Source organism: Kryptolebias marmoratus, linkage group LG17 (genome assembly GCF_001649575.2).
Source record: "Kryptolebias marmoratus isolate JLee-2015 linkage group LG17, ASM164957v2, whole genome shotgun sequence".
NCBI lineage: Eukaryota > Metazoa > Chordata > Actinopteri > Cyprinodontiformes > Rivulidae > Kryptolebias > Kryptolebias marmoratus.
The window spans coordinates 11,576,684-11,598,610 of NC_051446.1; the positions used below are offsets into that span (position 1 = coordinate 11,576,684).

General features: G+C 37.4%; 1 protein-coding gene across 1 annotated transcript in view; it reads left to right on the plus strand.

Moving 5' to 3' along the window:
- The window catches only part of snx29 (sorting nexin 29), a 166,635-nt gene that overhangs the window by 128,716 nt on the left and 15,992 nt on the right, over positions 1–21,927 (plus strand). The window contains exon 20 of the mRNA XM_017416208.3: positions 9,356–9,496. Within this exon, the coding sequence (XP_017271697.1) occupies positions 9,356–9,496 (141 nt within the window). The remainder of the gene's footprint in view (positions 1–9,355; positions 9,497–21,927) is intronic.

The following is a 21,927-nucleotide window of genomic DNA, read 5'->3' on the forward strand; positions in this document are numbered from 1 at the left end:
CCTCCCTGCCGATTCATTGTTGTTTGTTCGTGTTTGGTTCCAGTCTGGTCCCTCTTTGTTTTTGCCTTGCCTTGTCCTGCCTTTGTTATTATCTGGATTTTTGTTATAGTTAGTTTTGCTGCCACGTCAGCTTTTTGTTTTCTTCTTTTTATATAAATAAATCAGTTTTTGTTTCTAAAGATGAGTCTGCGGATTGGGTTCGCCACGCTCACACCACATTCTGACAAGAAAGTGACATTAACACATTCAGAAGCTGTTTTCAAACCTATCTCTAACGTCGAATAGCATCCACTTTCTTAAGTGATTTGAAACAACACCATTGGGTCAGGCATGCTGAGCACTTGTGTTATTTTGTGACAATCTCTACAAATGGGAACAATAAAGATCATAAGACTCATTTACTTATCACTTTTTTACATTACTTTTTTACACTTTTAGTAGATTAAAATTCTGGCATGATTTATATTCTACATTTACAATTTTGCTCAAATTTAGGAGGTGATGCTTTGAACTAAATTCTGACTTTGGCAGGTCAGTTCTATTTAGTATGATATTTTTTTAGTTACTAATAAGATCTAATTTTGAATATTAAGGTCCCAAATTATTAAAATTTTTATTATATTTGAATGATTTTTTTACTCTTCGCTATCATGACTCTCAAGAACCAACCTTTGTTCAACTTGTTTGCATTAACCATACAAAGCACTTTCAAACAGCTTATAGGGTTTGTAGAATCCTACTTAACTTAGAGGTGCATTGACTATTTTGTCTTTGTAACAAACAAAACTGAGTTGCAATGAAAGCACAACAGTTTCGCCCCGAAGAGACTGTGCGAAAAGGGTTGTACTCTGGAAAGTCATGACCGACAAGTGGACAAGACTTCTACCAAACCATGGCGGTGAAGCATGGGGAAAAAGAACTCTATGTTGCTTGCCAAAATTGGGAAAGGACACATTAACGCCTTCAATCTCCTGCCCTTTGTTATTGTTACTGTTCCCCCCACCCCCTCTTAAATCCTCTAAATGGCTTCTATTTTCTGCCTAATTAGGCAAATAGTTTGGCCTACAATGATCTCTGAAAAGGGAGGGTTGATGACACGAGGCGGTGCTGCTTTTGTTTTGGTTGGAGTTGGTTCTTTTGTTCACTCATTCTCTCTCACTGAAAAATAGGTTGTATACACCCACTGTTAACAACAGTTTGGCAGCTCTTATGTCTTTTAGGGTCATCTTATATATGTTTTTATAAACATCTATCCCCTGCAACAGAAAGGTGGGTGGTAAATGTTTACTTGAACCCTTAAAACCTTGGCATTGATTGTTGCAGTCAACATTGTCTGACAGTTAGCCAAACATTTAATAAAACACTGTGTAGATGGACTTTTTTGTTGTTGTTTGTCTTAGATATTCAGAACTATAAAAGGGTCACAAATTTATTTTCCCCTAATATTTTTATTTTGTATAACTTCTTTTAAATCTGCACAAATTTTGTAACCTACATCTTCCGCTACCTCTCATCGGCTGTCATTTTGGCGATATCACACGTCTGTCAAAGAAGAAGTCTGACATTTTGAACTTGTCCCTGGAGGTTTTGTATAGTTTCAACTGTGAAATGAACAAGAGGACTCTGTATGGGGCACCGGTGGTGTTGGAAATGGGTTTGCACCCAGTCAGAGTTCCTACAGTCTGTCTGCTTGACAGATCGAAGAACAATTACAGACCAAAGTCTTTGGGAAGTAGAAACAGTGAGAGACACTTCATTATCATCTATGTTTTGTGACTTTGTCAGCTATGTTCACAGCTACTCCTGCTTATTGGAATACCCTCCGGCTAAAGAACCAGCTAAATGTCAAGCAAAGAAAAAGCTACAGGTATCTGAAGTGCTCTTCAATTTGTATTTTGAAGTGATTTCATTGCGATGCAATGACTGGGTTCCTTTAAAAGATGACTTGCTCTGTCTGGTAACCTTTAAAAGCTACAACGACGTTTTTTTTTTTTTTGCTCTTTGCTGTTAAAAACTTTAAATCATGCACAGGGACATGGAGATCAAATCATTTTGCAGTTCCTAAACTGTCAGCTGGGGATTCTAATTCATAACTGAGAGCAGCTGCTTTTACTTTCATAACAGCAAAATGCCGGGTTTACATTTTATTTTCCTTACTAATAGTGATACTAATATTCTATCTTAGATAACATCAAATCTATGCACAGTTTTTCTTTCCTCAAAGCAAAAGTCTTAGTTTTTTTTTCCTCTTTGGCTTGAGGTTTCACTCACATGTCACAGGTCGCCAGTCTATTAAGGGACCCTACTTATTTCCTTGTCATTGGAATACAAACAAAATGGAGTGCTAATAAGCTAAGACTAAATGCTCTAACTCAAATGTGACTAATGTTCGCTGTGTCACCTTGTTTTAGTCAGTAGCCTGCTTACTCAGGCTGCTTTCTTTACTTTTAAATGCCCCTTTAATGACTCCTCTATTTCTTGGTCATGAAGCCCATTTACTTTAATGAGACATTCATGTTATCTCTAAAGTTTATTTGTTAATTTCTGACAAGGTTTGATTGTTCTCAGTGGGTATTTCTGCCTGTCACTCTTTGATGTTTCAGATTGAGAAAAAATGTGTTTGGCAGAGTGTTTGCAATAATTATATTTGGAAGTTCACCTTCTCATGAACAGGTAATCTTCATTAACATAGAAATGAGCAATTTTGAGTAAGTCTTTGCAGTTGGTGTTATGTATTATTGAGTGATAAATCAGTTCTGAAGAAAGTTATGCTCCCTCTGGGTTGGAGATGAGTCTCTGCTTCAAGTGGAGGAGTATCTTGGTCTCTTTTTCATGAGTGATGGCGGGATGGAGTGGGAAAAGGATTGATGGATTGTGGCTTTGTCTGCAGTAATTAGGGCATTTCTCTTTTCTGGGTGGTAAAGTAGCTGAGTTGAAAGGAAAAGCTTCTAATTCATTGGTCCATTTATGTTCCAACCCTCAGATTCATCCATTTTCAACTGATTTTCCAAAGTTGGGTTGCAGAGGCAGCAGGTCAAGGGGAGAAGCCTAGACACCTCTCTATCATTGTGGGAAATGTTGTAGTGGTCCCAGGCTAGAACGGATATATAATCATTCCAAAGTGTTTTGAGTATTTCCTGGGGTCTTTAAGCTTTTCCCAAATGACCAATCTTCATACTCTGTCTCTAAGATTGAAGCAAGCCACACTGTAGAGGAAATTCCTTTCAGCCGCCTGTTTCCAGGATATTGTTTTTTTTTTCGGTCATGATCCATGTCTCATAACCAAAGGTGAGGGCTGACAGAATGAGATCCCAGATTCAGGCAGCTAAAATTTGTTTTCTTTTAGAGCAACGAGGCTCATCCTTAGAGATAGGATGTGAAGTTTGGAGGAGCACAGAGTAGAGCTGCTACTCCTCTGGATCAAAAGGAGTGAGGTGGGGTGATTGGGGCATCTGATTAGGATGTCTCCTGGTTGCCTCTCCTTGGAGACCCCTTGACCTGCTGCCTCTGCAACCTTACCTTGGATTAGTAGTTGAAGATAAATGGGTGGGTGAGTGGATACAGAAACAACTTTGGTAACTTAGATAAGTCTTGGTGGACAAAGATGTAGCCAACATGCATGTTCTATTAAGATTCCTTGACATTTCCCTTTGCTAAAATGTAACTAGAGGCTAATAGAAGTGAGTGTGCACTTGAGTCTAGTTTAAAAGAACAGTTAGTATGTGAAATTGAATTATAGTATGACAGCACTTAGAATAAACACCTGTGATTATACTTCAACTAACTTGGTTGGATTGTTCTTTCTCAGTTAACTCACTAAAGACATATTGTCATCTAATGTATTAATAGGTTTTCTCAAATACTCTCATAACCCATTTTACCCATACACGATGGGACTGTTCATCACAGTTCAGCTTTCAACATCAAACAAAACCCATCAACTCTTTTCCACATGTTCCCTCGAAACGATCATTAAAATCCCTGTCACTGTTTAGAATGAGTTTTGTATGAGTTTTAAAAGCCTTGGTGCCCAAATATTAGGGGTACACTTTGGGAGTTGCCAAGATTTTTGACAGTGATAATGATAGAGTAAGAGGGAGGGAGCTGCCAGCTAATGTGAGTAAAGAAATATTCTAATAAGACAGAATAAACAGCATGCTGTGCTAACGCTGTCATGTGTGAAGACATTTGATGTCCTACAAAGTCCAGATACTATTGCTCTGATTCTATTTTCTGATCTTTACTAATAAGAACAAAGTTTTCATGCCCAGTAGTCTACAAGAGCCAAGATTCAGTAACAATAAGTACATAAAGACATACAACTTTGGTAGTTGTGTTATGGAGACTGAAGTGTGTTATCTTTATGGATAATTTATTTTGTTCTAGATCAAGATTCATTGATCAGTGCATTTATTTGTCTTTAAAGGTGTCTAAACAAGTCACTTGTGTTAGGATCTGTGCCTTTTGAGTTTTTTTTGGTAATCTTTTGTGTTAGCTTTTTTGATTATGTTCTGTTTATGAGATCTGTAGTACTGTTTGCTTCATGGGTTCTGAGTTCCCTGTGTTTTCATTTGTGATGTTTGTTTTTACTCACTGTGCCTCCCCATCTTGTCTGCCACATTCTTCCTCAGTCACTGCTTTGCCTTGTCAGCCTGCCACACCCATCTACACCTGTTCCTGGTTTACAATTAGTCACCTGTGTCCAATTCTTCATCAGCCCCAGCCCAAATATTCTGGTTCTTTGATTTCCATGTTGCTGTCATGCACTGTCTGGTTCTTCTTCTGTCTCCTAGTGATCCTCTGTGTATTTCCTGTTAGTTTTTGCTACCTCATCAGCCTTTGTTTTTGTTGATTAATTGATTAAATAATTTTAGTTTTTCTTGAGCTCCCCATATTGTCTGCATATGGGTCTGAACTATCCAACCTGATAATTTCTATACTTGTTAGAGGTTTGATAAGTTCTTTCACAAGACAATAAAGAATATTTTAAAGCACTGATGTTACTTTTCCTATTTAAACACCATTGCTTGAAATAAACTATAAGGCAGTCCTCCAAGATACAGCTTTAGTAATTGCCAAAACTGGCTTCACTTTTTTTTTTTTTTACAATGCTACCAATGCAACCACAAACTGCCACGCTCTGCCCAGGACCCTCATGATAAACCACCGCAACCTCTCTACAGAAGTATTGTGCATGCTGAAAATTCTTATTGACCAATCACGCTCCTTCGAACATACTAGAGAGCCCACTTTGTTTTTACAATGCATCTGAGAGTTTGCAAAGACCAACCACATTCTGGTTACAATTTTAACATTGTAGTTGGATCATCTACCAGTATGAAGGGAAGATCAGTTATGTACAAGATACCCCTGCAGTGATAACAAGTTCACCCTAATAATGTCAGAAGTTGTGGGTTCAAACTGTGCAGAATGAACAACCTGTGTGGTCTTTCTTCTTAGTTCAGTTTTACTTGAGTTTCAGAAAACCTTTAACATTTTTATTTTTCCGATTGACAGTTTCCTGCTTTGCTTTCAACTTTCTTAAGCAACTTTAGAGAAGGCAGCAGCATTTCTGGATTCTTGGAAATGCAACCGTTTCTTTCTTTTTTAGTATTAGTTTAAATTTCTGGTGGCAATAGCCAACCTTTTTCTACCAAAGTTGTCCAAACTCCTACTCCTAGTTTGTCTTAACTACTAAATAGTAATGATGCACTAGTCCACCAATAATCAATGCTCAGGTGAAATCAGATGGAAAACATTGCAGAATTGGGCAGTTCAGGTGAAAAGGGAAAAATCAGCATTTGACCATTCATAATTCATAACATGGTGCAGTTAGTAGGTTGTGATACAGTCCAGTTTCCTCCACCATCCTTCTGTCATATAGAAACAGATTAAGGAGGCTGCAGGTCTTTCCTGCTGCTGGCAATCATCTCCAAATAAACTCATCTACAATAATAACCACCTCAAAAAATACGTGTTGTCAGGTCTGCTTTTTGCATTTTTTTAACTTCTTGACTTTTTTAAAAAGTAAAGATTTTTCAGTTTGTGTTGGAAAAAATGACATTCATGTCTGTCCATTGACTCTCTTGCAGAGCAAAAAAAACCCCAGCTGATAAAAATGTTGACGTGCTTCCTCAGTCGGGCATGAAGTGCTGAAATGGCGAGTCTCAAGTCCATTAGTGGTCTTGTCTACTTTCATCTTGTCAGCCACGACTGCCATGTACAAGATTTGGGTCTTTCCTTTTGTGCAGCACGCAACAAGTTACTGTATGCTGTTGTATCTGGTATTTAAAATGTTTTGGAAAAAAATAGGCGTAGACATTTTGGTATATTGGTGCAAGTTGAAGCTTGCTCATAGCAGGTCTTAAATTGTGTTCAACTACTATTGCTGCTCAGAGTGCTATCACTGCATTACCTTTATTGTTCTACTTTAGTTACTACTAATCAGTGAAGTGACCGTTGGAGAACGGTACCAGCTCCCTGCACCCCTGAACAAGATTCAGTACTTGAATAAAATGAAGGAATGAGTGGAGTTCTTTTAATTATAAACCTACATGCCAGTTTTACAGTGGTAGTTTGTAATTTTTAAAGGAGTAAATAAATTTTTATTGGAAATATGCAATACTGATTAAATGTGCAGAGTTTAAATGCAGAGTAATAAAACAAACACACAGAAATACCCTGCTTAACAGGATGGTGTTGTGCAACCACGTCTCCAGAATTGAGTTTGAGTTTTGACAAAAAGTTTAAATAATAAATATGATTGAAATAAATTAAATAGATTAATAGATTTTATTATAAAAACATTATGTATGCCCCTTAAATAATATGCTATTTGTAACATGGAACTTGTCCAGGGTGTCCCCGGCCTCTCGCCCATTGACTTCTGGAGACAGGCACCAGCTCCCTGTGACATGGAAAGAATAAAACGGGTAGAAAAAATGGATGGATAGATATTATTTTACTAAAGAGTCTAATTAGGGTATTTATTTATTCATTCATTCATTCTACATCAAAGGCTAGCCCTTGCAGAGTTTACTAAGAGCAATTTTGACTTCTGAACAAATTATTTTGGTAATTTTATTTTTACTGCTTGCATCAGTTTAAAAAAAAGGAAATTCAAAACAAACAAAAGAAAAAAGAAAAAATATCATATTTGAATGATGCTTAAATAAACTGCTTTGAATATTGAAAGTTGTATTTTGTAGATAATTTTTTATTTTTTAGTTAATATCTTTTAATGGTGACCCAGCTGCTGAAATATAACTTTTATTTCTTGAAGTGTAGAGCCTCCTGTTTCATTAGCCTTGTTCCTTCATGTTGGATATTTGTCTAACTTTCTATTACTTGGGTTTGCACATGTTTGAAACATGCTGCATCTGTCTTTGATTTTTTTAATTTCATACAAGCATCACTGATTAAAATTGTTTTTATGAGTAACAGAAATGTTTGATAAGATTGTTTTTATTTTGATTATCATTCAGCAAGTTAGTTTGTCCATGTGCAAAACATACAGCTTTGTGCCTTTAATGCTTTTAGCAATCACTCTTTAGTCTCCCCACCTTACTACACCCTAACCATAACCTTAACAAACCCCACATCCTGTGGTAACTGCACTAAACACTGTGCCCCACTCGCAGCAAAGATATAGTCCATTGCATTGGACAGAGCTCTTAACTCCTCGTATCTCAATCTAATCTGTCTGAGGATAAAACTAATCCAAGAAAGGTCCATCCAGCAACCCACTAGATTCAATTAAAAGATGTGGGTGCTAAAGGACACTCTCAGAGGTCCTGTGCCTATGCTTTGATGGGCCAGTAGTGGTACCAGGTGGACTTAAACAGTACCAGGGCAGATGGTTCTTAGGTGTGCGTATAAGTGGCTCTTGCGCCACGCTATCTGATGATCACTTGTTAAGGCAAAAATGTTTAAAGCTGTTTCCAACGACCACTCTGGTGGTGAAAAGCAGGCTGTCAGTGGGCGGGATGAGATGCGCTAATTGTTTAATTAAGGGGATGAAAGCGTGCATTTTTACAGTCTATCCTGGAAGCAATCATTGTGTTGAGCTCATTTGTACACACAAAAAGTGACAGAAATAGTTGTGAGAAGAATGAGTTCGAGAGGAGAGTTCAGTCGTTGCTTTCTTTTTCACTCCCACACTCTTGGACCATCAGTGTTCGAAGTGGGTGGGGATGGCAGATTGTCAAATTTGAAAAACTGCAGGAAGCCCTGTTCCCAGTATTTCACAATAGTAAGGTGTCAGAGGGAGGGGCACCCAAATACTCTTATGTTACTGCAACGCGCTCCTGTTGAAAGATCCTCGAGTTTTTGTGTATTTGGGTGACACTCTTCATTCCCAGCTGCCTAACAGGCTGCAGTTTAGCTGAGCAGCTCAGCATAAAAATGTGTAAAGCTGTGAGTCTAAGAGCACTGGTGCTCGTTGAACTTCATCCGACCCAGACCTAAGGCAAGGATTTGAAACAATATGCAGCAGAATGAGTCCTACTCTTTGCCGAACGCCTGGGAAAGGCTGCAGCTTTGAAAGCAGCAATATACACACAGTACTTTTAGAAACGTGTGGATTAAAAAGAGAGCATCAAGCTCTGCATTACGATACTGTTTTGATGCTTGTTTATGTTTTGAATTTGCCTGATAGAGATCGAAGTAGTCTGGCATTCATTTGGTTGTTTTTAAATCCCTTTCTGTTTCATCGTTTTCAATTCACCCTGTAGATTTTTTTCTTCTTTGCATTTGGACATTTTTAAAATAGAAACCTCAAAAAAAGCTGTTCTGCTCCCTCTTTTGTCTGTCTGCGTGGCCTGTTTTTTTTTCTCTGTGAACATAAAACCCAACTCCCCCCTCTTTTTTTATTCTTGTATTAGGCCCATCTTTCATTCTCTCTCCAGTCCCTCCAACTTTCATGAGTCTGAATAAAGCAGCTAATGGAGCACAGAAATGGTGGCACCACAGTCACGTCTGTAGACACTTTCTGTTATGTGTTGCGATATGTAGGCGAAGATGCATGTTTTTAAGGATATATATTGAACTCATTCTGTTTAATCTCCTTCCTTTTATTGTGAAGCCCTGTAAGTGCTTAAACTGCAACAAAAAGATGTCACCCATTAGTCTGCTATGGGTCTGTTTTTCATTCTTTCTCTTGTATTTGTATATTTTGCACAATTTATAATTTGAAAATAGACCATTTCCTAGAGTTTCGGTTCTGTTCTCTTGTCAAGGCAAGAAATGGACAGGACTATTCAGTTTATTTACTTGCATACTTTACAGACATGCTCCTGGTGGTCATTGAGATGGTTATGACAATTATGTTGGTATTAATGTGTTTGCCTTTTCTTAGGTATACATCCGCATCCTGGATAATGAGTGGAACGTGTACAGACGTTACGCTGAGTTCAGGGAGCTTCACAACCACTTGAGATCCAGGTTTCCACAAGTGGACACATTCGTCTTTCCACCTAAGAAAGCAATTGGAAACAAGGTAAGTTCGTGTGGTTTGTATGCTGGTCTTTTTAATGCCTGTGTCTTAAGACTGAGCAGACTTCAGTCAGGTTCACACTGTGCAATATCTGGCTGTCATGCTCTAGACTAGGGGTGGCCAATCCTGGTCCTGGAGGGCCACCATCCTGCATGTTTTACTTGTTTCTCTGTTCTAACACACCTGATTTGAATCAATGGGTGATTAACAGGCTTCTGCAGAACATGAAGAGGTGATTGAACCACTGAATCAGGTGTGTTGGAGCAGAGAAACAAGGAAAACATGCAGGATAGTGGCCCCCCAGGACCAGGATTGCCCACCCCTGCCAACAGTTAAACAAACCCAGTTCCAAAAAAGTTGGGACGTTGTGTAAAATGTAAATAAAAACAGAATGCAAATCTTATAGACCCATGATTTATTCAAAATAGAACGTAGTAAACATAATAAATGCTTGAATAAAGAAATTCATACCATTTTTAGAAAAATAAAATGATTTTGAATTTAATAGCAGCAGCACATCTCAAAAAAGTTGAAACGGGGCAACAAAAGGCTGTAAAAGTATGTGGTACAAATAAGTAATTTCAATTAATTAGGTTAATTGTCAATAGGTCAGTCAGAAAATTAGTTTTTTTTAGAAAGCATTTTAGAGAGGCTAAATTTCTCACTCAGGAACACTTCCACAGATCACTGTCTGTAAACACAGTTCACGCTGACATCCACAGATGCTGCTTAAAGCTCTATCAGGCAAAGAAGAAGCAAGATGTGAACACCATCCAGAAATGTTGCCGTCTTCTCAGAACCAAAGCTCATTTGAAATGGATTAAGGCAAAGTAGAGAACTGTTCTGTGTCAGACAAATCGAAAATTGAAATTCTTTTTAGAAACCATTAAAGAAGAGAGGGATCACAAGTCTGTTATCAAAGCTCAGTTCAAAAGCCAGCCTCTCTGATGGTATGAGGGTGCGTTATGTCTACAGTATGGGCAGCTTACACACCTGTAAAGGCACCATCAATGCAGAAAATTATATACAAGTTTTAGAACAAAATATGCTCCCATCCAAATATCTTTTTCAGAGGTATAGAGACAATGGTAAACTGCATACACCTCTCATTGCAACAGCGTGGCTTTATAGTAGACAAGTCCAGGTGCTGAACGGACCTGCCTGCAGTTCAGACCTCTCACCAACTGAAAACATTTGACGTATCATGGAACAAAAAAAAAATCCAAAGATGACCTGGGAATCCTCCATCAGACAAGAATGGGAGACCGTTCCCTCCAAAACCTCCAGCAGCTGCTCTCCTCAGATGTTTACAGACTGATGATGAAAGAAGAGGAGATGCTTCACAGTAGTAAAAATAACCCTGTCCCAGCTTTTTTGATAGGTCACTGGCATAAAATTCAAAATTACCTTGTTTCCCAAATACTGTAAAATTTCTTAGTTGAAAGATTTGATATGTTCACTATGTTCCATTTTGTTTAAAAAAAAAGGGTTTACAGGATTTTTTCTTTTACATTTTACACAGCATCCTAACTTGTTTGTTGTTGAAATTAGGCTTTTATTAAATCTCACATTGTAGTTCGGACTTCCAAATGCAGAATTGTTTCTCTTCTAACTGGAAAGCCTCTCTTTGCCCTCTCCTCTCACTCCTCTTCCTCCTTTTCATCCTGTTCTCTAACCTTTAGGACATAATTTGGCTCTGCCCTCAATTCTGTGGCTGGTTTGACTCAGCCTCCACAAAGCTGTGGTTACCGCCTTCAAACACGCATCCCTCTAACAATCAGGAACTGGTCCAAAAGCTCAGTATGTTGCAGCATCCTCTGTTCTAACCTCCGGAGGTTTATCGCCTCATCTTGCCTCTGTGATGTAGGATGTTCACTTTTTAATTAAAGACAGTGTCCAAAAACAAAAAAAACAAAACTGTCTCACTACGGTAAGATTTATTGGACAAGGGGATGTACATAAACAAACAGAAAAACAAATCTTTCATTTGTACAATACTGTAAACTGTGAGGAAGTCAGAGGTGTAATGTTATCTGATTTATGGAGATGTTTGTGAAAAAATATTTGGACATATAGTTTCATTTCACTCAGATTATTTTGTCAAAATTTTGTTTTGTTGTCATATTTCTAGTTTTCTACCCAAATCACCTTATTCTTTGTCATTGCCTCTTTTTTTGTATTGCCTTTTTATAGGCCTCTTGAAATCTCTTTACTGCACCCACATTGTTTTTGCTTTCTCTCCTCTTTCTACGGTTTATATTATCTTCCAAATGCACTGTACCCACACTGATGTTGTTTGACTTCGGTTGCACTGTGAAGAGCAAATTTCCTGTTTCATCCACATCATCTGTCTCTCGGTTTTAGAGCTTCTCGCTCTTTCTTTATTTCATGCCTGCCAACAAAGACAAGCAAATTCCAAGCAGCTGATATAAAAAAATATAGGATCAAAAATTGGAGCTAAATATGCAAGTTGGACTGGATGAATGAAATATGCTTTTGTTTGAGCTAGCAGTCTTTCTTCAGTTGCACATAATATATAAACTTACTACAAATGTGGTAGAAGTCTGAAAGTCTTTGGTATTTTATTTTGGTTAGGTTGATATTTGAAAAAATGGCTGCAACTCAGTCAATTCTACTCATATTAGTGTGGTAGTTACTGAGACTGATGTGCAAATTATAGCCTGAGCACAAACTCAAATGCACAAGATTTGTGTTTCAAACTTTGCCATTAACCATTGGAATCAACCCTGTTTGTTTGTTTTTTAACAAAACATCTCAGGAACCACTGACCGGATTTTAATAAAACCTTCAGAATGTAATCTTTGGATTGACATCTACAACTGATTAACTTTTAGACTCAACCCAATTTAAGATGACCACCTGATCTAATTGACCCTAGAAAATACAAAAAATGTCCAGGACTCAGACAGTTTTACAGATATCGAGGCAAAGTTAGCTGTGATAGTAGCTAAATATTGTCTCTAATACATACTTTGAGCGCAGCATGTTGGGCGATATTTTGGTTAAAGCTTTTTCAATTCTAATTCAAGATGGGTGCCACAAGCAATCAAACTTACCCAAAGTTTGACTATAATAGCTATAACTCTGTTATTTCTCAACATAAGATGATCTTAGTTTAAAACTTTGGCATGAAAGGCAGCAAGCAATACGGTTATTTCAAGGAATACAGTCTTTAATTTTTGGAATTTATTGTACATTTTCTTCTCTGTTCAAAGCCTGAGTTGAGTTTGTCACCCACCAGTAATGAGTTATATAATAAAAACAATATTCTAAATTGAAGCCTAATAAAGTAATTTGTTCAGTTTTCTAATAAAAGCAGAACTGAAGGACTTCTGTTCAGACTGAAATAAAATGAAGAAGCAGATGGAAGGATTTTAAGCTTAAACATATTTTAAGGACCAGCTTAGTGAATTCTGGGTGGCTCTTTATGCCAGCCGCGTGTGAGTCTGCAAATTAAAACGCAAATCTGTTTCTGAAATCTGATTGAAAACTGAGCATCAAACAGCAGCTGTTTTCTGCGTGAGATAAAATAAAAAGGGATGTTTTGGTTTGTATAGAACTTGCTGTTCTCTGTGAAATGGTTTGCATTGCTCTGTGTGAGTAGAACAATGTTTTGTCCCAGTTTTCTTTTTTTTTTGCCTCAGAATAGCTTTTCTGCAGCACCAACTTCTTTACTTTGTATTTGTGTGTATTTAGTGTGTTTACCGGTGTGTATTTGTGGTTGTACTAGTAATCAACAGGCCTGCTGTGTTGAGTTTCTCTGTTATTTCAGTCCCGTCAGTGTTTGTTTCTGGCTCTTCAGGAGGACTTTGCAAGCTTGGCAGTGGTGAAGACTTTCTCTTTCAGGTGAAGTGAAAGAGCATTACTGCTGAGAAAGGGAATGAAATAGACCAGATTTGCGCAAATAGAAATGTTGATGCTTTAATTTTTAACCAAAAAGTAGATTCAAACATATAAAGCAGTAAAAAAAAAAACAACTATAGCATGTCATAACTTAGCATAACCCTCTCCTAACCATCTTTAAGCAGAGTTTTGCATAAATTCAGCATCAAATATTTTGACCTGAACAAAACAGTTTTATAGGCTAAGGACATCTTGATCAATAATTTTTTGTCCCCGTTATTGATCTGAGACATTTAAAAATGAGAATCGGCCTATATTGAGTTTCTATCTGATACTTGCATTATTCTGCACAAAAGCAAAAAAAAGTGTGATTACTATAATACTAAACTCATCAAAAGCCAGGGACAAACCAAATGTTTCCAAAAGTGTGTTGATAAAAATGATAAATTGTTCTAAGAAATGAAAATGGCACACCCATATTGACTGACCGCAATGGTTCATGTCACTACAGTTATGTAAAAAAAATATAATTTCAATCTAAAAAAACAGAATTCCAATGAATGTTTGCAGATGATTTCTCCACTGAGCCTCTCTTGAGGAGACATATTCTTCCCTCTCTGTTTCTCGCCCACTGCTCAGTGTCTCGATGACCTCGATACCCATGAACCGTAAACTACAAACAACCTACCCAGCTGTAAACAAAGTGTCTGGCCACACTGAACCTCTTGTCTCATTTTATGATACAACTCTCGCTTTTTAGAAATCAGATTCTGAATTTTTTTTTTTGTCTAACTCATGTAACACAACCAGCTGGGGCACTTTAACAGGTAAAATAAATGTGTAGTTTTACATTGGATCCTACTTCTGTCACATTTATGGATGCAAGCACACACAGTATACACAGTTCAGACAAAGAAAATTACCCATTTAATGGTTTAAAAATATGCTGATCCAACCAAAAAATAAAAAAATAAAAGAAAGAACAACTCTTGTTTATCTCTTAAATCACCTCATTGTTTAGTTGTGATAGAATCCAACAACTTGTGGCTAATCAAGTTGATGTACAAATATGTCTTTGCTTCTGAACCACCTTTTTTAATAATTGAAGTAAATGTGAAGCAGTGATAACATATCAGACGGTGTCTGAGATGAAGCGGCTCATCCTCCTGGGATACAATTTTTGCCCAAGATTTTTAATAAACATAAAGGATTTTATCACGATTACTGTTCCTGGAAATGAGCACTAAGCTTATTAGTGGAGGTAGTGAAGGGTTTATGACCTGATGTGTCTATTTCTTTTATATTAACTTATAATGGTTATAATGATAATCTGATCATTAAGTTCAGATGACTTTGTCCAGTTGGTTTTCTTGTTCCAAGATTGTTGTTTTAATCCTTAATTAAAAAGTTAATCAGATTTACTTTGTTTAGAAAAAAAAACAAAAACATCCAAATGAGTCGGCATTGAAAACATTAGACCAAATTTTTCCCATTCTTCTGATGGATTAAACATTCCACAGTATTGTGAAAACTTAAACTAATATCAGAAACTTTTGTTGTTTTTATTGTATTTTAAATTCACAAGTTTTCCAAGTCAGGGTCCCTTCTGTACCCATACAGTGATGTTTTAACCTCGTCTTTACGCTCTAGGTTAAGCAGTATTAACAAATAAAGCATTATAGTATAACTTTTACTGGGAACCTCTGAGTGGTAATTATGGGCTGCTGGTGAATTAAAGTATGCTTGCTTATAACAGCGGGTAGTGAAGGGTCTATGACCTGACTGTTTAAAAAGACAATTGGCTGTAGGATACCTGTTAAAAAAGTTAGGTCAGCGTTGAAGTGTTTTAATCCCATATTCCTTCAAAAGGCCACTCGTTACTATTTTGTGACAATACTGAAGTTTTTTTTAAAGAGCCTACAGTTAATAGTACTTTAAGTACATGAGCTGGTTCATCATGGGGCAGGTGTTATATCGGAAATGCTTCTGAAAAAGCACCATGGTTTGGAAACAACTTATCAGTACCTCATTAATACCTGATGCCTGTGAGGCGTTGGGAAGACAGACTCTTGTCAAAACAACAGTTGCATTATTTCTTTGGATTTGTATTTTTTAACGACTCTTCCATTATTAAAAAGAACGCTCTCCAGTCCAGACATCAGCAGCCTGTCAGCACAGTTAGCTGTAGTAATTAGGTGTCAGCAGTTACATTATTTTACAATTTTTCAGCAGTGCTTTTTCAGCTTTGACTGCACAGATATTCATATTATTCAAAGAGTTGTTTCCTTTATGTTTCCCTCTCAAACGGTGGCTGCAGTAGACTGCTCAGCGTTGCTTTGGATTTATGTAACATTTGGTTACAAGCTCTACAAAAGTGATTTGAGCTCTCATGCTGAAAATCATTAGAAGTGAAACTGCATTTCAAACTAAAATTTCAAATGTAAAATAAATAAATAGTTTTTTTTAGTTAAATTAGTTTTGTTTTTTGTTATGATTTTCTAAAAAGATTTTCTAGACATTCAAAAAATCTGATTTAGGTGATAAACTGAGCATTACCAAATTAATTTAATTCTGCTTTTCTTATTTTGAAATTAGAACAACGTAGCTGTACAGTCTTACGATGATTGTTTTGGAAAATTAACAATACAGCGTCCTCGTTGTGTTATAATATTGAGCTGCCTTGTTTTATCGTGAGTTGAATGTATTTTAAATTAACCCCTATGTGGTCATTTTTACCAGCTGATGTTGTTTATTTATTTACGAGTGCTCACCTTAACTACAGATGGGTTTTCATTCCCTAGTTAAGGGCATGGTAACGGGAAGTTTCGCTATAATCAAAGATATAAAGATATAAATAAAGATATAATTAAAGTTTTTGTTTTTTTTCAGGAAATACAAGAAATATGTTAAAAATAACAAAGTTGGTTGTCTGCATATAATTACAGAAAAATGTCATTTCTAATATTTGTGTCATTTTATTGCTTTGTTTAATAAAGTCACAAGTAAATGTACAATTTCAGAATTTATGTAACTGATTTTATTTGTTCAGCAGAAAAAAACAATTTGAAAACTGTAAATTATGACATTCTTGAACTTGTGCTTTTAAATTGCACAACTCAAGGATTAATTTCTCTGGTGAGTTAGAAATCATCTTGAAAACAACTGAAAAAATGTTATTGAAGTAATACTGCATTTATTTTGTCCTTGGAAACTTTTATTTGAACTTTAAAAAAAAAAAGTGCTCTAAGGCTATTATATATCTGAGATTTCAGACTCGGTGTATGTCTGAACACTGCACTGCATGATTATTGTATAATTTCATGTGAAGAGGAAAAAGCTGACTCGTGTCACAACAACCGGTGGCGATGTCGACCCCTGACATCAGAAGCAGTGAGGTCCCTGCATCAGCACGACTGCCTCTTTCTCTCACTTTCTGCATCTGTCTCATTTCAGCCCTGCTAATGAGCTAATGAGTTTCTCCCTCTCTGCATCTGCTGATGCTTTAGGCCAGATCGGCCAGCTGCGTAACTCAATACAGATGATGTTGCACACACACACACACACACACACACACACAGAGCCTTTGACAGCTCTTAACCAGCTGATTTGTCAGGGGCCAGGCCAGGCATATACAGGCTAAATGTTGCAGAGTCGTGCCTGTCAAATCCCTCCTGGTGGTAACGTTGACATGGGGGTGGGGGGTGGGGGGGCAGTATTATCACATCAAAGCGGCATTGTTGTCAGACCGCAAAGTCCAACTGTCAGGTTTCCTCACTCCTTCACCTCATTCTGTTACGGCCAAATGAGCCTCCCATTATTTTTGTTCTCCTGGCCTTTAAATCAATTTCTCTTTCACTCACTTTATCACTCAAGTTACTATTCACCCTGAGCTTTATTGAAACCATTTCATTTTTCCTGCAGCTATAGCCTTTCTCTTTTCTTTCTTAAGGCTCTAAATGGAGACTTTGGGATTTTTTTGGGCTCCGGGTGATTAGAATGTGGCTGGATCGTGGCAAATTTGGAAAAGTGTGAAGGCAATCATGGCGCTGCTGGTACTTGCCAGATAGGTTTTTCCTACTATTTTCCATTTCTGGGATATGCTCTCTGGCACCCTCACCACGCTCTGTGCACTCGCCCTGGCAGAACTCTCTTGGACATCATCAGGATGCAGCTATGTACTAGTTCTAGGAGATTTAGCCACGCTAGCATGACCCAATCGCAAACCTGTCAGCTGTCGTTGAAAGCAAACACTAGACCAAACCTGAAGGTGTAGGAGAATCTACCTTTTGAAAACTTTAAAATTCTATTGTGTGTCAATAGTTATCACATATCATTTAGTACATGTTGCATAGTTTCAAATCACACGTTTATTTATGCAATGAAATGTTTTAGGCAAACAAATCTTTTTTTTTTTTCATGAATACAACTGTCCACCCAGTGATTTCTACCCATTTCCACCTTTGAATGTGCCAATGTATCATTTGGAAGTTCTCCCCTAAATCACATTATATTATATGAAAATCGTGACATCACCCCAAAATCTCACAGTTACTGATATGAAGTCTCCCTGTTGTTGTAGATTTTATGGCTTAAATTGATGTGCTGCAGGCTACATATTTATTTATTATGAATACATTAATTGTGATTTATATGAGCAGAAAGACATTCCTGAACAGTAGCACAGCAGATTTTTAGATCTCTGGCTATTTGAACAAACTTACCTCAAAACCATTTTTTTAACCTAGCCTGTTCATCCCTTATTGAAAGAAGAAATCTCTTTAGCGACCCATGTCAAGAACCAAGCCCTCCAAACATCTCCATTTTTGTTTTATTGTGTAATATGTTGTTGTAATGGGTTTTTCGTGCCAGAGAGAGATCATCTGTCTTATTGTCTATGTTGTTTCCTTCTTAATATACTAATTGGAAATGCAAGTTCTAAGTATTTGTAAATCTTTTCCCAGAACTATTAAAAGTAAAGCAGATAATGAAGCATTCAAATTAAATTATTCTGCCCACCTCTCCACCAGGTCTTGTAAAAATCAACTTATTTTTTAATCACCTCTCTGTCAGACAAGCAAAGAAATGTCAATGAAATGTAAATCCTCTGGGTTGGGACAATTTGGTGTTCTGTGTGAAACTGCTGACAAAGTGTCAGCCAAGCACAAGCTTTATTCATATATATAATAATGTAGAATTTAAAATGACAGAGAAACGCTTACTTAAACAGACGGAAATTTACACAAAGGAGTGGAAGTGAGATTAGTACAATCACTTCAGTCATTAACTAATAGTGTCTTTGATGGCAGACATTTGTTTAAATTGAATTTACATCCATATCTGTGTGACTTTTTGTTCATTATAGTTAAACATTATGTAAGTGCCCTGAAAGGTAATCATAGCAGAAAAATGGCTGCTCCAGAAGCATTTGCTTGTGGCGCTCCCCACATCTGTGCATAGAGAGAGAGAGAGAGAGAGAGAGAGAGGGCTGCTCCAATTGTTTAATCACAAACCACAAAGCGAATTATTAACCAGGTTTAGTATGTTGTGTTTACATAATATTTAATATACATGTCTGTGTGTGTAATGATGACAGAGACATTGTGGAGCTCTTGTATGAGCAGTCCTCAGTTGCCTGTGATGTTTTATGCATTTCCTGGTGCCGCATGTAGGTGAGTATTTAGAAACGGCACCAAGAGAGCGGGCTTATCAGCCCCGCTGTGGTCCGGAGTGGAGGGATGAAGAAGGAAAGCGTTGACCTTGTTTTGTAGGTAGAGTGTACAAATGCTGTGCTCTCTCATTTAATTCAAGTGGGCTTCAAGTTAAATCAGAGCTCAGGTTGATGTTCCTGTTGAATTTAGTGAATTTTTTTTTTTAACTAATGCTCAGAAACAAATTGCCTGCTAGGCACTCCATGCCAGATTTTCATTCTGGAGAGAGTTATATTGAAATGTTGGCTGGCAGTCTGTTCCTAGCAAGTAGTTAAAATGCTAAAAATCTGCTATATGCAAATAGTGAACTTGGCCTTGGACTTTCATGTCATGAAGTTCCTACACCTACAGTAAAAAGTTTGTTGTTTTCATTTTTACACCACAGTGAAAATGAAAAACAAAACAACAAATAGAAAGGAAAAATGCAAAATGGGAGGAAAAAAAATCACAGGAAATTACAACTAAGTATAAATGCTCGGCAATTTCCAGTAATTAAGCGTGTTTTTTTTTTTTTAGAAATATGTCTAATTTTGCAGTCAGATTCATTTAGATTTAGGACACAAGAAATGGCTCATGAAGCATTTACACTAACCTGAAGATGTGGGAAATATGAACAATGAAAATCACTGAAAAAAAACTAGTAGTTAAAGTTTTGCAACAAAAATAATACAAAACAACCTCTGTTGCAAAGTGCCATTAAGGTTTTGGGATAAGTTGTCCATGATGGAGAATAGTTCAGTGACCATTTCCTTGTAGAAATGAAATTCTCAAGTTGTGGCCTGGAGATGCTTGTGCGTTGTATTTAGGTTTCTGGATAAGTTTGGTGATTCTGTTAGTTTCTTTGTCAGAGTTTATCCTGGTAGATGACAGCTGCCAACCTCTAGCATCTTGTTGAACACTGAATAATTTATCATTCTCAGAAAATAAAGACTACTCATTCCCCTTTTGTACACAGCAATGGTGTTAAACCTCTAATCTATTCTGTCATTCACATGGAAGTTCTTGTCATAAGTCCAGTCTTCTCACTGATGCTGTTTTAGGGTATTGTCACCATTTTTTCCCTGCTGAAGTTGACCACCTTGGTCTTGTAGATATGATTTCTGCTCCAATTTCAAACAGAGCTGCCCACTAGTTTCTGTGCTTTAACCCCTGGCAATTTTTACCACACCAAACCACAGCAGTCTTTAGAGAGCATGTCCAGGAGGAATAACTATGGGTCATAATGGAAACCTGATCTGTACAGAGTGAACAGGAATGGAGACAGGACGATCCCCCGTGGTCCTCTTGTGTTGTCCTTGTGCTGCTATCACTTCCGACAGGGAGCACCCCTCAGGCACATGAACTGAGGCCCATCTGACACACTGTCAGCAAACCAGGAGACAGTAGAAGCACTGACATATCCTCAGCAACTTCACATGCAGTAGGAAGGTTTGTGTGGCTATAAAAGCACTGCAGAACATCCCTGTGCCAGGCTAGAATAAGCTTATGGCAGCAGATAGATGGCAGCACCACCCACATGAGACTCATGATCAAACTGAAGAGGGTTGAGAACAGTTTTCACATGGTGGACCACAGATGCCAACCAACCAAATGCAACCACACATCTTGCAGTTGTTTGCGATCAACTTCTCAGACCTTCATTTTTTGTGTGATTTATGAAAATAACATGGGTTATGTTGATGCAATAAGATGACTGACTGTTACCAAAATATCTCATAAACCACTGGATGTATTTTAATGAAATATTCAGAAAGTAATCATTGGATGTACATCTAAAAATGATTAACCTTTGGAGTCAATCCAATTCAAGCACCCAGCCGATCCTAAAAACAACAAAAATGGCAAAAAACTAATCAAGCTTACATATATAGACCTAAAATTTGGTGTGGTTGTAGCTGTGACTGATACCCAACACACTTTCTGAGCACTAGCTTGTTGCACAAGGTCTTTGTTTAAAAATTATCATTAACTATTTGGATTCAACTCCGTCTGCAGAACATTTCATTTTATTGAAATTTTCAGGAAATAATCATTGAATGCACATCTACAGCTGAATACCTTTTGGAGCCAATCCAATTCAAGCTGGCTGCCAAGGCCAACTGATCTTGGCAAACAGAAAAATGTCTAGAATTCAGTCAGTTTTGCATATATTGTGCTACAATTTGATGTGGTAGTAGCTGGTAGTCATTCACAACACGTACTCTACTTTTTCTACTTATTGTGCAAAAACTATGCCTAAAACTTTAGCATTAACAGTTGGAGGCAACCCCATTTGTCTGTCTACAAAATCTCATCAACCACAAGAGGAATTTTATTATAAGATGATCTTAATTTAAAACTCAGTTTTTAGAATGGAAAATGACCAGGCTTCATATTACCTGTGCAGATTGCTGTGGAATTGAGCTGCATATAAACGGATGTGGCAGGACATATCCATCTTTGTACCAATATTAATATGCCACAGTAGGTTCTCCTCTGACAACACCTGGCCTCCTCACTCCCCCTCTCTGTCTCCACAAGAGGATGAATCTGTCGTGATGTCCATTAGTGTCATTACTGCTCTGAAATCTGTAAAAGCTTTCTCAGTGTCCCCTTTTTTTGTGTTGACATGGCATGAAACCCACCCAGGCATGCACTGCGTAATCTGACACATCAAATTTACCTACTCCTACCTCGTCTGTTTTGCCCAGCATGCACTAGAGTGTAGTTATCCACTTCTACTCTCTTAAACTCTGAGTACATATGCAGTACTTAGAGCTACAGTGAACCCCTTATCTCATTTCTCTTATATCACATTTGAAGTCCTCTGTGGCCACTGTGCTGCATGTCATCTACTCACTTTTTGCTCAGATGGGCAAAATG